The 15,000-nt window shown below is 48.7% G+C and overlaps 1 protein-coding gene across 1 annotated transcript in view; it reads right to left on the bottom strand.

The window, feature by feature from the left end:
* Nucleotides 1-15,000, bottom strand: part of LOC306819534 (diacylglycerol kinase zeta-like) — a gene marked incomplete at its 3' end in the record, with an annotated part of 18,554 nt that overhangs the window by 1,517 nt on the left and 2,037 nt on the right. The window contains exons 2-26 of the mRNA XM_079373350.1: nucleotides 10,998-12,046; nucleotides 9,663-9,771; nucleotides 9,354-9,449; nucleotides 8,802-8,879; nucleotides 8,670-8,726; nucleotides 8,520-8,588; nucleotides 8,368-8,439; nucleotides 6,833-6,949; nucleotides 6,472-6,546; nucleotides 6,212-6,313; nucleotides 5,949-6,031; nucleotides 5,778-5,838; nucleotides 5,245-5,358; nucleotides 5,023-5,163; nucleotides 4,859-4,937; nucleotides 4,612-4,667; nucleotides 4,432-4,494; nucleotides 4,241-4,314; nucleotides 3,475-3,586; nucleotides 2,514-2,713; nucleotides 2,286-2,386; nucleotides 1,661-1,752; nucleotides 1,473-1,542; nucleotides 1,344-1,384; nucleotides 455-666 (exon numbers count right to left, since the gene is read on the bottom strand). Coding sequence (XP_079229476.1) covers nucleotides 455-666; nucleotides 1,344-1,384; nucleotides 1,473-1,542; nucleotides 1,661-1,752; nucleotides 2,286-2,386; nucleotides 2,514-2,713; nucleotides 3,475-3,586; nucleotides 4,241-4,314; nucleotides 4,432-4,494; nucleotides 4,612-4,667; nucleotides 4,859-4,937; nucleotides 5,023-5,163; nucleotides 5,245-5,358; nucleotides 5,778-5,838; nucleotides 5,949-6,031; nucleotides 6,212-6,313; nucleotides 6,472-6,546; nucleotides 6,833-6,949; nucleotides 8,368-8,439; nucleotides 8,520-8,588; nucleotides 8,670-8,726; nucleotides 8,802-8,879; nucleotides 9,354-9,449; nucleotides 9,663-9,771; nucleotides 10,998-12,004 — 3,281 coding nt within the window. The remainder of the gene's footprint in view (nucleotides 1-454; nucleotides 667-1,343; nucleotides 1,385-1,472; nucleotides 1,543-1,660; nucleotides 1,753-2,285; nucleotides 2,387-2,513; nucleotides 2,714-3,474; nucleotides 3,587-4,240; nucleotides 4,315-4,431; nucleotides 4,495-4,611; nucleotides 4,668-4,858; nucleotides 4,938-5,022; nucleotides 5,164-5,244; nucleotides 5,359-5,777; nucleotides 5,839-5,948; nucleotides 6,032-6,211; nucleotides 6,314-6,471; nucleotides 6,547-6,832; nucleotides 6,950-8,367; nucleotides 8,440-8,519; nucleotides 8,589-8,669; nucleotides 8,727-8,801; nucleotides 8,880-9,353; nucleotides 9,450-9,662; nucleotides 9,772-10,997; nucleotides 12,047-15,000) is intronic.

The raw sequence follows: 15,000 nt of genomic DNA, 5'->3' as shown, positions 1-15,000 counted from the left end.
GAGGGTGTTTAATGATCCGCCTGTGTTCAATCACAGCCGGTGAAAGAGCCAAATGAAGGTTTGAAGTAAACAAAGAGAAACTGGCCTGGGCCTTCTGCTGATGTCACAGACTTCAGAACACACACTCAGAAAAGACGAGAAATCAAACTCAGATTTATAGACACACACAGAACATGATGTCCATGTTGTGTTTGTGTAGGTCGTTCCAGATGTGTTTGTTCATCTGATTGGCTCACTGCCCAACCTGTAATCTGAATTTACGCTGAACCAGCGAGCGTCATAAAAACAAACATTCATAAAGTTTCAGTGACGACACGGCTGCTAATAAAGTGGAGAATTGACAAAACTGAGTCAGGTGATCAAATATTACCTGGAAGAAACGCGCACCACATGACCCCGGTGATGACATCATCAACGGCCCAAACTGGCTGTCTTATAAATAAACGCTCCTCACCTGGGCGTGCTGGACGTGGTGGGCGTGGTGGAGGAGGGCGGGGAAGACGGCGAGCAGGGGAAGGCGAACTGTCTCTGCTGCTCCTGGTGTCCCTCAGAGTCCACCAGGTCGGGCATCCCGGGGGACGTGCCCACCGTCTCCTTGGCGACCAGCTCAGGGTCCAGGATGTAGAGCTCGTCTTGAGAGATCTCTGTCACGTAGTTCAGGTGTTCCTGGAGCAGAGGGAGAGAGTGTCGTAGACCGAGACTTTCCTGAGACCAGGGTGCTCCGAGACCCAGACCAGAACTATCAGTAGGACTTAGACCGTAACACGGGGAAGGCTGTGGCGGTTATCTTAGAACGAGGCGTGTTCCTTCCCACCTCGGTAACGTTGAAACATGCCAGCAGCGGCGGTCTAGACCGGTCTGGATTTCAAATTCGGAGACAAGACCGAGTAAACCAGAGCGAGACCTTCACAAGGTGGTCACCAGACCGCCACGAAGACTGATCTGGAGACGGTCAGGAGAAGAAGCAGCGAGCGTCTTCTCTGGAAACGGCTTCAAAACCAAGTTTAAAAAAAACTGCTGAAACATTCGAAAGTTTCAAAGTGAAATAAAACAGAAAGGTTTGAAACGCTGCTGAGCTCATCTTTCATGGATTCTTTTCTTCATTTCTTATGAAATCGAAGTTGTTTTCTCAGAGTGGAACGTTTAGAGGTTCAATAAGGAGACGTCACGTGGAGCCAGTTCTCTTACACACCTGAACCCCGACACAGACTGCATCTGTAAAACAGGCTGGGGGGAGGAGCTTAACGCCCTGCTCCTGAGAAGAATGAAGCACCTCCACCTGCTCAGTGTTTGGTTCACATTCTGCTTTTTACTAAATGATTCATGACAAACGTGCGTCTCACCTGAGCGCGGTCGATCCTGTAGAAACGGTCTGCAGTCGTACCTGCCATCAGACACACAGGTCAGCTGAGAGTGTTAGCGTTAGTGTGAACATGTGTGTGTGTGTGTGTGTGTGTGTGCTGTGGACTCACAGTCGAGGAAACACCACTTCATGGAGAGTTTCTGAGAGGACACACACTCTCCCTTCATGTCCTCCCCGTCCTGAGGGAGCAGAGACAAACGTCAACCTGCTGCAGACTCTACCAGTCTGACAAACTGTACAGAAGCTTTGATCAGGGTCTTCAAATGTCTTCAATATTCAAACAGATATAAAAGGAACCTGGTCCAGGTCGCCGTGGAGACGCTCGATCAGTAAGCGGCAGGTCTCCAGGTCGCTGTCTCCAGGGACGGTGATCACACCGAGCGGCGTCGCTGCAAAAAGAAGAACACCACGCCACTTTCTTTATTTTTCTCTTTGTGCTGCACGAGTGCTGAAGGTCCACGGATGGTAGAGGCTGCTGTCGAACGTGACCAAGTCAGTAATCACATTCATAGAGACTTGGGATTAGGGGTCCTGTCCTTACAGCTGGGGATCGAACCCCCAACCTTCCTGTTGATGACGACTCTACCGACTGAGCCTCGGCCGGTAGAAACGAGAAGAAGCATGGTGTCTGTCTGCATCGTGATGTTTAACACGTCTGTCCCCTGGAGGGTGTTATTACCTATGAGGCCACACGAGGGCGCTAGCATCCAGCTAGCTTCACTTTAAACTGACAGATGCTGTTTGTTTGTAAATGTTCATGTGTGTGAAGTTACTGAGCCTTTTTAGAAAATATCCCATAATGACAAGTTATGCTTTAAAGAAGAGAAGTTAAGGAGACGCAGGTAACTCCAAATAATCAAAGTTAAATATATTAACACATATAGAAATGATAAATGTCACGGTTAACCCTTTGCTGACTCACAGGCCTCCTTCAGCTGGTCTTTGTCGTAGTGCAGAGCTTCGTACGCCGCCATGCTGATCCTGTTCACTCTGATCTGCAGCTTCTCAGGGACGGGCTGCTGGCTGCACACACACACACACACACACACACACACACACACACATACACACACACAGTTAGAACAACATGTTTTGAGGAGCGCTGAAGAGGAGGAGGAGATGTGGGTGTATGTTAATAAAGTTCTGGTACTCGTTGAGGTGGGGCATGGAGATCCTCCTCTTGGCCTTTTGCACCATGTTGGCCTGGCTCCTCAGGTTGATGTTGATGATGGAGGGGGCCAGTTTACACGGTTCCCCGTCCACCTGCATGGGGATGGACTTGAAGGTGGTGAGGGTCACCTCTTTACACTGATGGAGCCGCTCGCCGTGGCCTCCCACCTGCAGCGTGGCCTGGATACAAAGACACAAGGTTACACCTCAAGGAAAACACCGCTCATACACCATGACAACACAGGTAAGACACATGGGGAATAGATGCTGCAAGTACACCTGTGACACAAATCACACACGGGTAACACACGGGTAACACAAATCACACACGGGTAACACACGGGTAACACAGAGGTAACACACGGGTAACACGCGGGTAACACACGGGTAACACACGGGTAGCTAACAGGTAACACATGGGTAACACACAGGTAACACATGGGAAACACACAGGTAACACACGGGTAGCTAACAGGTAACACATGGGTAACACATGGGTAACACACGGGTAGCTAACAGGTAACACATGGGTAACACACGGGTAACACACGGGTAGCTAACAGGTAACACATGGGTAACACATGGGTAACACACGGGTAGCTAACAGGTAACACATGGGTAACACATGGGTAACACACGGGTAACACACGGGTAGCTAACAGGTAACACATGGGTAACACATGGGTAACACACGGGTAGCTAACAGGTAACACATGGGTAACACATGGGTAACACACGGGTAACACACAGGTAACACATGGGTAACACACGGGTAACACACGGGTAGCTAACAGGTAACACACGGGTAGCTAACAGGTAGCACATGGGTAGCACACAGGTAACACACGGGTAGCTAACAGGTAGCACATGGGTAGCACACAGGTAACACACGGGTAGCTAACAGGTAGCACATGGGTAACACACTAACAGACAGAGCTCACCAGACTGGTCATGGTGAATCCGATGACCTCGATGCAGCCGTCGTCATGGCGCTGAGGTTCAAAGTCCTGGTGCTCACTGGGGTGACCCCACGGCGTCGTGCCAGCACAGTACCTACAGGACACACCTGTTACTGATACACCTGTTACTGATACACCTGTACTGATACACCTGTTACTGATACACCTGTTACTGATACACCTGTTACTGATACACCTGTACTGATACACCTGTTACTGATACACCTGTACTGATACACCTGTTACTGATACACCTGTTACTGATACACCTGTACTGATACACCTGTACTGATACACCTGTTACTGATACACCTGTTACTGATACACCTGTACTGATACACCTGTACTGATACACCTGTTACTGATACACCTGTTACTTATACACCTGTTACTGATACACCTGTTACTGATACACCTGTTACTGATACACCTGTACTGATACACCTGTACTGATACACCTGTACTGATACACCTGTTACTGATACACCTGTTACTGATACACCTGTACTGATACACCTGTTACTGATACACCTGTACTGCTACACCTGTTACTGATACACCTGTTACTGATACACCTGTACTGATACACCTGTTACTGATACACCTGTTACTGATACACCTGTACTGATACACCTGTTACTGATACACCTGTATTACTTTTATGTAATGTACTGTATTGTGATGAAGCTTCATAAGTTAATTAAAGATGGGAAATGTAGTTTTTAAGGACGCAGTCTGCTCCTCTCACCTGGGGATGTTGAGGAAGAGGAGACACTGAAGCTTCATCTCCTGGACTTTGGCAGTCAGATCTGTCCCGTCACACTGAGGACAGGAAACGCATGCAGACTTTATAATCTCCTTCCGTTCTGTGTCAGGCTGATCCTCCGCTGTGACGAGGACGGCTGATCACCAGAGTCTCATACTTGACTTGATACTCACCACCACTTTGATGTGCTTGGCGAGGTCTTTGGAACTGCCGCTGAGGAAATCTGAGAAGGCCGTCTGAGACACAGTAACACAAACACTGAGCGTTACAAACCTGACATCCACACACCTGAACTCCTCTGCTGGTGAACTATACAGGAGTACGGCCCACTACAGGCCGGCGTGGACACTCACCCCGGCGTAGAACATCTTATTCCTGAAGCGACTGTTGAACTTCTCTGGATTTGCCTCTGAAAAGAAAAACAAAAAAACATTCAGCAACGAGTAGGTAACATATCTGATTCTGTTTCCTGTTCTCCAGGATGTTCTTCTCCACTCTTTGGTTCACGTTGAGATTCTGTTCAAATGCACGTTTCACAGGACATGTAGGAGTGAAACGCCCCCCCTCCATCATGTATCCTGGAGCGGCGTGTGGACTGACCTCTGGATTCATGGAAGCCCAGGGTGACGTGAGCATCAAAGCCCAGACTGAAGTAGTTGTTGAAGACGTCGATGGGAAGCTGAGAAACAGGAAGCATCAGAAAGGATCAGAAAAGAGACGTTCAGAAGCTTCTTATAAAACAGACTCTCCTGAGACCGTCTGACCTTGTCTGTCTGGTGTTCGTCCTGGTCCTCTGGTCGAGCCTCGGGGTTCGCCTCCACGTTCAGGTTCCAGCGGTCCAGCTGGACGATGTTCCCATCCTCGACGTGAGAGAGGATCTTTGTGATTGGTTCATCTGTGTAGCCCTGGAGGAGGAAGAATTTATTTACATGGACTCAAAGGAGCAAACAGAGTTTCTGTCTGAAACGTGTTTCAGGAAGTCTCACCCCGCCCCAGTTCAAGGTCCTGGCCAGGTCGTTCCCAGTCCCCAGAGGAAGGATTCCCACAGGGGGTGGAGGGCGGAGCTTCAACTGGTCCAACACTGACAAGATCCAGCCCACCTGAACACACACACACACACACACACACACACAGAGCTGTTAGTGCACAGGGAGCGCAGAGGGGAAAGGACGCAGTCTCGAGGGGAGTCGGTGATGATGGTCCTGCAGACAGGAAGTCTGTGATCCACCTGCAGGAGGAGTCAGGCTGATCAGCTGAGAGAGCTGGTCCTGCTTGAGGCTGACAGCATCATCAGCAGAACTGTAGGGGGTCCAGGAGGGGGTCCAGGTCCTGTACGTTAGCATGCTAGCTGCAGATCGTCTGTGTTTAAATGATCTCTGTGAAGTTATAAACTGCATGTTTTTATTATAATCGAGCTGGCTGCTTTGAGAGGATAAATGAATATAAGATACATAAAGAAACATCCGGACTCTTCAGACGAGGACTTGTTGAGTGTGTTTGATAATGAAGTTGGACTCACCGTCCCGTCTCCCCCACAGGCCAGGATCCTCAGGTTGGGGACTTTGGCATACAGCTCCAATCTGCAGAGACAAACTTTGTGAGTCCTGTGGGCGTTAACATCTTTATTCTGTTCTCTGATTGGTCCATTTCACCGTAGTGATGATGTGACGGCGTGTCCTCGTAAGCTCACCCGTCTCTGGGTCCTCCCTTGGTCAGGTCAAACACCTGTCGAGGGTTCAGGTACCACATGAAGGACTGGATGATCTTCGCTCCCTGAAGGTTGGAATCAGAACAGAACCTGATATAACGATTCTGACAAGCAAACAGTTCATCAGGGAATAAACAGTGTGCTGACAGAGGCTGCAGCAGAGTGACGGAGGATCGTGATTGGTGGACATAGACTCTTAGATCAGCTGATCTCTTGCAGGCAGGACTAATGCAGGACTCTGTTACCTGGTTTCCTCCACTCTTTGGGTTAACAAACACCAGCAGAGGCTTCATGAGCTGAGAGGGGAGGGGCTTCACCAGGAAGGGCTTCCAGCGGCCATCTTGGACCTGAGAGACGGAGGAGAAAGGTCCAGAAGTCTGACACATGAACAAACATGGAGAAGCTGCAGCACGCCTCATGATCGTTACCTTTAATGAACAACACTGAACACATGAGTGAAGCCTCAGGATGGTGATCAGACAAACAAAGACTGAAGACGTCTCACCTCTGCTCCCTTCTTGCTCGACTTGTTGCACTTCAGCGACGTCCTTTTCTTCTTTTTACTCGACTTTAGAGACGTCTGCAGACAAACACAACAAGATGAGTTCCAGCTGTCAGAGGATTCATCTTTTTAAACTTGTGTCCTTCAGCCAGGAGTCTTCATCTCTCTGGTTTCAAACTGACTTTAATTTTGAAAGAACTTAAAAGATTTAACGACAGGGGTCGAACAAGGACGAAAGATCAACTCATGTGAATGATCTGGCTGATATTGGACCTTAGTATCATGGCAGGTAAGGCTGACAGCCTCTGTGGTTATACCTCAGTGTGAGAACATAACGCTCTGTGAGTGCTACAGGTGAGAGTACCTGGCTCCTGCGGACTCTGATGATCCAGGTCGGAGGGATGATGACGGCGGCGTGAGCTCCCAGAGAGCAGCACTCCTCGATCTGCTGCAGCATGAAACACGTCACCTTGTTGTGGTACTGAAACCGACAGGAAGTGACATCACTCTTACACTGAGACAGAAGAGGAGACTTCACAGTTTTTAGTGATGGGAAGTTCAGCTCTTTTCAGAGAGTCGGCTCTTTTGACTCCAGAAGGGCCCTTAATGTAGGAACTGAACTTTGTACAAATGACTAGCTTGTGTGTTGAAAGCTCTTTTGTGTTCAGTGTTTTTATGAAAAAGCTCGTGTTTAATATTTAAATCAAACTTCTGAATTGCAAAAATACAAAAATTCAAACAAAAACTCAAGACAAAAAACTGCAAACAAAGCCACAGAACCGAAGCAGAACTTAATGAGAGCTGGCTCTCAGAGCTGGTCCTGACACATCCGCTGCAGTAAAAAGGAAAAATGTTCTTTGAACAAAGAGTCCGCTCCAAACCTGCTCTGTTTGTAAAATGAGCTGAGAACACTTTTATTATACATTTGTAAAATATAGATAAATGGATTCAGGGGTTGTTGATTTATTGGTGGATAAATGAAGGATGAGTTGACAGACTGGAAAATTGGTTGATTAACAGAATGTAGAGGTTTGAGGGTTACAGATTAACCAATTGGTGGATGGATGGATGATGGATGATGGATGGATGATGGATGGATGGAAGGATGGATGATGGATGGATGATGGATGGTTGGATGGATGGATGATGGATGATGGATGGATGGATGATGGATGATGGATGGATGGATGATGGATGATGGATGGTTGGATGGATGGATGATGGATGATGGATGGATGGATGATGGATGATGGATGGATGGATGATGGATGATGGATGGTTGGATGGATGGATGATGGATGGATGGATGATGGATGATGGATGGATGGATGATGGATGATGGATGATGATGGAGGATGGATGATGATGGATGGATGGATGGATGATGGATGATGGATGGATGGATGGATGATGGATGGATGGATGATGATGGATGGATGGATGGATGAATGATGGATGGATGGATGAATGATGGATGATGGATAGATGATTGATGGATGATGGATGGATGATGGATGGATGATGGATGGATGGATGATGGATGGATGATGGATGATGGATGGATGATGGATGGATGGATGGATGGATGATGGATGGATGATGGATGATGGATGGATGATGGATGGATGGATGGATGGATGGATGATGGATGGATGGAAGGATGGATGATGGATGGATGATGGATGAATGATGGATGGATGGATGATGGATGATGGATGATTGATGGATGATGGATGGATGATGGATGATGGATGATTGATGGATGATGGATGGATGGATGGATGGATGATTGATGGATGATGGATGATGGATGATGGATGGATGGATGGATGGATGGATGATGGATGGATGGATGATGGATGGATGATTCTCTATCAGCTGGTTGAACGTGATACTTACAGCCTGTTTGCACCACGAGCAGCTGATGGCGACGATCTCTTTGCTGTGAAATGAAAACTTCTGCTGGAATCCCTTCAGGAGACAAATGAAAACAGTCAGTCAGCTCTTCATCATATGTTCAGGTAAAGCTGGGAGGGACGACGGAGGCTTACCTTCCCACACTGTCGACACTTCCCTGTCTGACGCCTCCTGTGGACCCAGTGGTGTCGCACCACGTTGGGCTGAAACACGACATTTATTCACCGACAGTTTCATGACAGATTGAGGTAAATTCATCTTAAATGATCTGAGCAGAGACGTACCTCTCGAACAGCTCGGGATCCTGGTTCCCTAAACGAAGGCTTGCACCTGAAATTAATCTGAACACAGTGGAGGAGAGACTGTGAGCATGGAGAATAAACACAGCAGATTAAAGCTGATCTTCCACACTTTACCTTCTCCAGCTGCTCCATGCACATGGTGTGAACAGAGATCTTACAGCCAGCACATTTCTTCCTCGCCACTGACTTTTGCTGCAAAACAACAACAGATTGATTTCCTGATGATCCCTCCTCATGGTAACAGACTAACACACTTCAAACCTGCTGCGAGCCAAAGAGAGGGGGGAACATTTCTGCATCTTTATTTGGTTTGTTTTCACTTTGCATCAAATGTCACATGACCTGATGCTGAACTTTGACCCTGAGGGGACGACAGCACGCCACAGTGTGTTGGTATTAACCTGTAAGGACTGAAGACTGGTGATGTTAGCAATGCTAACATTAGCCATGCTGGTCAAACCTTTTTGACATTGTTTACAGACCCACAATGCACTGCTGTTTGTTCTACTTGTTTGAAAGAGTCAGTTCCATCTGTTTGTAATTCTAACAATACTTTGTATTATTTTCATCAGTAATATTTTATTAGTCGTCAGATCAAAGTCTGGCTGAAGTACTGAGATGAACGTGTGGCGTTCCTGACCACAGGGGGCGCTGTGACTAACTCACCAGGGATTTAGCGATGCAGTATTGCTCTCCAACGTAGCAGAAGTCTCCAGAGCCGCTGGTCTCAAACCAGATGTGGTCCCCGAACTGAGCGTTATCCTGCGAGCGAAGTCATCGTCACGTTTTCACCGCAGCGATGATGTGTGAGGAAACGTAAACAACCACAGATCAACAAAAACATTGACTGTTTTATTTAGACAAACAGTCTGGGTGCTTTCATGTAGCAGAGACATGATGATGCAGTCATGGTATCGAAATGTGTTACCATGACAACCCAAGCTTTCTAACAGATCATATCAAGGAGTGACTCACGCTCCAGTCGATGCTGCTGATTGGTTCCTGCAGAGCGTCGCTCTCTCCGGGTGTCAACGCGTTGGGCTGCGTCCCCACGTTCTGCAGGCCCGACTTCGCCAAAGCTTTCCTGAAAACACAACAGAAGAGTTTTTAAGGATCCAGTCAGCGAGAAAAGTTTCATCACGTTGTGTTTTTATACCGCCTGTAATTAATGAGCCGTTTGTTCCCTGCAGGAAACTTCAGAGTGTCAAACCCGAAACTCATGTCATAAGCTCCGGTACTGAGGATGTTCTGGTTCTGATTTTGGGTTCTGAGGATATTCTGGTTCTGATTTTGGGTTCTGAGGATGTTCTGGTTTTTGATTTTGGTTCTAATGATGATTAAGGTCCAGATGTTCTGGTTCTGATGAAGTAAACATTTTTCCTTTCGTCAGGTTTATGTGTCAGTTTTCGTGTCGTATTTAATTCAGGTAATGTCGTTACCACGGCAACCTGCAGAATAAATAAAGCCCCCTCTGTTTGGTTATCAGTTATTATCCCCGCGGGCTCTGAAGGCCCGGCGTCCAGACAATGAAGAACTCAAACACAGCATCATGACTTGACCTTAGCAACAGAGGCGGCGTGATGAGCAGGATTCACCCGGCGTGTGTGCTAATGAGCCGCAGCTCCACGGAGAGCGTTTGTGTGTGCAGCAGAATGTCACAGCTGATCTTTAAAGACATCGACGCGTTGCTCAGACTCTGGACGCCATGCTGTCCAAAGATCCGAGACACACAGCAGAAGTTCTCCCCTTCTGGGAGCCTCAACCCGAAGGCCGTCTTTCATAATCTCTGTGCTGATGGAGGTGGATCTCCCTGCAAACAATTATTCAGACATGTTTACTTTAAGAACGCCTGACGTCAGCCGTGCGTTTCCTGCTTTGGAGCGTTCGTTGTGCCAGCCTCAGAAACGAACGCTAAGCTTCCACAGGATGCAATATGCACATCACCACTAGGAGCAGTGTAGAGCTGTGCGGTGATCAGAGACACCAGAGCGCCACGACAACAAAAGTTTAGAAGAAAAGTTCACAGCGCCATGATCAGCGTCGCCGTTGCGTAGCAACAACCGTGCACGCCACATCATCTCTACCTCGGAGCTTTACAGCGTCTGATCACACGGTGCTCCCTCTAGAGGAATCCTGCAGTAACGCGTCCTACAAAGTGCCGTTTATTTGCACGCAGGCAGCGAATTCAACAGCTGTGAATCATGACTGTGTATAAAGATGGACGCAGCAACCGTCGCCCGGGAGTGAAGCCAGAAAGCATCAGATTAAAACATGTAGCTAAGCTAACATCAGCCGTCACAGACTACATACAGCAAGAAGCTACTCCAGCTCTCCAGGTGTGCGTCGTAGCCGTGGGCTCCCAGCGGGCTGAGGGCCCCGGGGCCCCTGTAGAAGGCCGGCTGGTTGAAGTAGTACACTGAGCTCTTGCGGCAGGGCAGTGGGGGGCCTCTCCCGGGCCAGGGGCTCCCAGCTTTGGAGATTGTGGAGATCCTCCTCCTCTTCCTCTGGCTGGAGGCGCGGCGGCGGCTGTAAGGAGCAGAGTCGCCCGAATACACCTGAGAGGAGTTCCTCCGGAGGCATCGAGGGGCCCGGATCAGGGGCCTGGATGATGACGGAGGCTGGGGAGTTTTTCTGATCACCTCCAGGGAGGTGGAGGAAGAGAAGTCCGGATCAGGAGAGTGCGAGGTGCTGTCGTCCTCCTCGGCCGCCTGCTCCGCCTCTGACAGCTGGCTGTCCTCTGATTGGCTGTTGTCCGCAGTAGAATAATCGCTGATGTCTTCATCTCCGTCTGAATGGAGGCTGCTGGAGCGGGAAAACATCCTCCTCCTGTTGTTGGCCCCGCCTCTAACCTCCACCTGCTGTTCTCCAGGCAGCAGCCCCGCCCCGATGCCCTCCTCTTCCTCCTCCTCCTCCTCCTCCTCAGTCATCTGGATGAGACTGGCCAGCAGCATGGACGGCCCCAGCAGGTGGGTGTCGATGGTCCGCAGCTTCCCCACCTTTTTCCTGCACACGGCGAACCTCGGGTTGAGGTTGGGGGTGGTGGTGCTGGAGCGCCTGCGAGTGTGACCTGACCACCTTTTGTCTCTGGACGACTTGGCCAGACGCCCCCCTCCTGCACTCGGCACCCCCCCCGGCAGCTGGATGCTGGAGCGCCGTCTCTGGGTCAGCGTGGAGGAGGGCAGCCCTGCGCTGGACCTCCGGCGGGCTTTGCTGGTCGGGACAGCCACGCTGGGCCTCCGCTGATTGGCTTTACTTTCTGCATCCAGCTGAAGCGCCGTTTCCTTCCTCTTAAAGTGACGGCGGAAAAAAGTGTCCATGATGGCGGAAGAGAGGGGCGGGGCTTCTGAAAGCTCCTCTGGCTGTTAAGCGCAAAAAGAAATTAGCACCTGCAGCTACGAAGCTTTTAATCCAAAATCAAACATCAATATTGAGATCCATAAAGAACCAAAGAGAGACTCAAACCTCCAGATTTTGTTCCTGAAGTTAGAAATGTTTGAAATGATTGAAAAGTTTGATTTAAAGGCACAAACAGCAGACAAATCAGAACAGGTGAGTCTGTAGACTGAACGATGAATCACCACACCTGTTTGTATGAGATGAACAGAAGCTCAAAGTTTACTCATAAACAGGAACTAGACAGGAAGTGATGTCATGACTTTGGCTCTCTATAAGACTGCTGGACCACCACACTCATACGAATACGAGACTCGTGTCCTGATTTAAAGGACTCTGAAAGGGTTAAATTGCCTGCAGGGCGGAGCAAACACAGCGCTGCTGTTTGTCCTTCTGCACCTTTACTTCCTGTTTACTGCAGACGCAGTCTCTGTGTCATCTTTAAGAGAACTTTTCTTTGAGCTAAACACAGGAGCAGTTTGAGTGTGATCACATCGTACACACACACACGATTCACTGTTCAGTGAGCAGCAGGTCCAAATCAAGACTTTGAGCAGCGCTGTGATTGGTCGACACAGACGTCACTGATCTTTCCTGTTTTCACCGACACACACAGAGAAGCATGAATTATAAAACACTCAGAGGGGGGGGGAGCAGCACGACAACAGGAAGAGACAATAATTAAGACCAAGGCTACCTACTGGATACACACACACACACACACACACACACACACACACACACACACACACACACACACACACACACACAGACACACAGACACACACACACACGCGGAGTGTAATTAGTAATTAGTCTGTGACAACAGCTTCCACAAACACCAACCACCTCATTGAATTGACCTGCAGCTCCACTCAGGTAAACAGGCTGTAACGTCTGCAGCAGGTAAACAGGCTGTAACGTCTGCAGCAGGTAAACAGGCTGTAACGTCTGCAGGTAAACAGACTGTAACGTCTGCAGCAGGTAAACAGGCTGTAACGTCTGCAGCAGGTAAACAGGCTGTAACGTCTGCAGCAGGTAAACAGGCTGTAACGTCTGCAGCAGGTAAACAGACTGTAACGTCTGCAGCAGGTAAACAGGCTGTAACGTCTGCAGCAGGTAAACAGACTGTAACGTCTGCAGCAGGTAAACAGGCTGTAACGTCTGCAGCAGGTAAACAGACTGTAACGTCTGCAGCAGGTAAACAGACTGTAACGTCTGCAGCAGGTAAACAGGCTGTAACGTCTGCAGCAGGTAAACAGACTGTAACGTCTGCAGCAGGTAAACAGACTGTAACGTCTGCAGCAGGTAAACAGACTGTAACGTCTGCAGCAGGTAAACAGGCTGTAACGTCTGCAGCAGGTAAACAGACTGTAACGTCTGCAGCAGGTAAACAGGCTGTAACGTCTGCAGCAGGTAAACAGACTGTAACGTCTGCAGCAGGTAAACAGACTGTAACGTCTGCAGCAGGTAAACAGGCTGTAACGTCTGCAGCAGGTAAACAGACTGTAACGTCTGCAGCAGGTAAACAGGCTGTAACGTCTGCAGCAGGTAAACAGGCTGTAACGTCTGCAGCAGGTAAACAGACTGTAACGTCTGCAGCAGGTAAACAGGCTGTAACGTCTGCAGCAGGTAAACAGGCTGTAACGTCTGCAGCAGGTAAACAGGCTGTAACGTCTGCAGCAGGTAAACAGGCTGTAACGTCTGCAGCAGGTAAACAGGCTGTAACGTCTGCAGCAGGTAAACAGACTGTAACGTCTGCAGCAGGTAAACAGACTGTAACGTCTGCAGCAGGTAAACAGACTGTAACATCTGCAGCAGGTAAACAGGCTGTAACGTCTGCAGCAGGTAAACAGGCTGTAACGTCTGCAGGTAAACAGGCTGTAACGTCTGCAGCAGGTAAACAGGCTGTAACGTCTGCAGCAGGTAAACAGGCTGTAACGTCTGCAGCAGGTAAACAGACTGTAACGTCTGCAGCAGGTAAACAGGCTGTAACGTCTGCAGCAGGTAAACAGACTGTAACGTCTGCAGCAGGTAAACAGACTGTAACGTCTGCAGCAGGCTGTATTTCCAGGGTCACTTGGTCAGTGATCAGAGCTTATCAGCAGGACGTGACGCCACGCGGCCAGGTTTACCATCGTCTGATTATAAGCAGGTGAACTGGACGGCAGCAGATTAGCGAGCACCAGAGTAAAGACGATATTTATAGATCTTCTTCTTCACTTTCACTAAGCACACCTGTAACTGTACCTGTCTAAGCAGCAGGCAGTCACAGATCTCAGGTTACCTTCTGATTGGACCTTTCAACACCTGTAACCTGACACGCAGCAGCCTGCCCTCAGATGCTTCACTCAGAGGACCATCAAGCTCTGATGTAGAGATACGACTTACAGAAAGGATTTTAACTTGTGTCTTTATTATTTTATTTAAAGACACTCGTCGTCAGGTCAGTTTGTGGTGTTGAAAGTCCCTGAGTGAAATTACACCGTCACAAAACACACGATACGCTCTGCCAGAGAAAGACCCAACCTTTACAACAGGGTCTCTAACTCTCCTCTGTCGCCCCCTGCTGGTGAAACAAACGTACACACTCTATTGGAGTCCCTTTGCACCTTTAAGAAAGCTGAAGACCCAGCTCTTTATGACCTTCCTGATGATGAGGAGGATGAGGATGCTCCGCCTCAGGCCACTTCCTGTCCTTGCTTGTGTTGTACACTAGAAAGCGTCTCATAAATGAGGATGTAGAAAGTGTTGAGCTCAGCGTCGCGCTCGCAGCTGTTTCATGAAGCTCTTAACAAGAAACCAACAAAAGAAAGAAAAGTCAAAAGGGAAATACAGTAAGTGTCTTTAATCTGATGTCTTCCATCAGAGTGTAATCCTCTCTTATCTGAGTCTGTGTGCAGACTGCAGAATCAAACAA

The sequence above is a fragment of the Symphodus melops genome (genome assembly GCF_947650265.1).
Source record: "Symphodus melops genome assembly, contig: scaffold_314, whole genome shotgun sequence".
Classification (NCBI taxonomy): domain Eukaryota; kingdom Metazoa; phylum Chordata; class Actinopteri; order Labriformes; family Labridae; genus Symphodus; species Symphodus melops.
The sequence above is the reverse complement of the archived record's forward strand: the minus strand, read 5'-3'. Positions and strand labels throughout refer to the sequence as shown.